The following is an 866-nucleotide window of genomic DNA, read 5'->3' on the forward strand; positions in this document are numbered from 1 at the left end:
ACTCCTTCGTCTTGATGATGTACAGGAACATGAGCAGTGTGTGGAACATGTTGTTCCTGCCCTGAATGCGCGGGGAGAGTAATAGAGTGAGCGAGGGGAAAGCGCGGCGGTAAATACCAGCCAAAGAGGGAAGGCGGGTGTTTCTGGGTGGCCCTGGGGAGCGGTTTGCAGAGCCGCGAGCCAGGGACCACCCGGATGTCACAAATCAGAGTTTCGGGGTTCAGAGACTGGGAACTTCCCCTGGAACTCTCACAGCCTGAAGGGGTGACACCCCACCGCCAAGCCCAGAACCGGAGCTGGCCCGATGCCCTGCCGGGGCAGCTGGGGACCCCCGGGCGCGTACCTTGGGCAAGTTGTAGACGTGGTTCTGGTAGATGAGCTCGTAGTGGGGCGGGTTGATGCTGCTCTGGTAGATGCAGAAGACGTTCTCGTTGGAAGTGTCTACGGACGAGAGGTTGGGAGAGACGGCGGCGGATGAAGGCGCCGAGGCGGTGCCGGAGGTGGAGGGCGGCCGCCCGCGAGCGCCGGTACCTGGTTTGTCGGGGGTCTGCAAGAAGTGCTGGGAGGTGAAGGTCTTGCCGTCAGGGTACTTGGGGTGAGGCGGCAGCCGGGAGTCGAGGTAGGTGCAGAACACGTGCATGATGATCTGGGCAGAGGAGAAGCCGCAGGTGTTGCCACCTGGGACATGGGACCTCTTGGCGGAGTTTCCCAGTTTAGCGCCTCTCCCAGCTGGGTGCTGGGGGTGGGGGAAACCCAGCCCGGGGCCCTGCCCCTGCCTTGGGTCCAGCGCTCAGCCAAGACTTGCCCTGTCCGCCTATGTTCTCCTGCCCGAAGGGTTCTGCGCTCCCCCTGTCCCCCGTTCAATG

General features: G+C 63.0%; 1 protein-coding gene across 1 annotated transcript in view; it reads right to left on the bottom strand.

The window, feature by feature from the left end:
- Positions 1-4: 4 nt before the first annotated feature.
- The window catches only part of TMEM209 (transmembrane protein 209), a gene marked incomplete at both ends in the record, with an annotated part of 6,184 nt that continues 5,322 nt past the window's right edge, over positions 5-866 (bottom strand). Inside the window, 3 exons of the mRNA XM_010144513.1 lie at positions 5-61; positions 344-441; positions 532-646. Coding sequence (XP_010142815.1) covers positions 5-61; positions 344-441; positions 532-646 — 270 coding nt within the window. The remainder of the gene's footprint in view (positions 62-343; positions 442-531; positions 647-866) is intronic.

This window comes from Buceros rhinoceros, unplaced genomic scaffold (genome assembly GCF_000710305.1).
Source record: "Buceros rhinoceros silvestris isolate BGI_N320 unplaced genomic scaffold, ASM71030v1 scaffold11091, whole genome shotgun sequence".
NCBI classification, from domain to species: Eukaryota; Metazoa; Chordata; class Aves; order Bucerotiformes; family Bucerotidae; genus Buceros; species Buceros rhinoceros.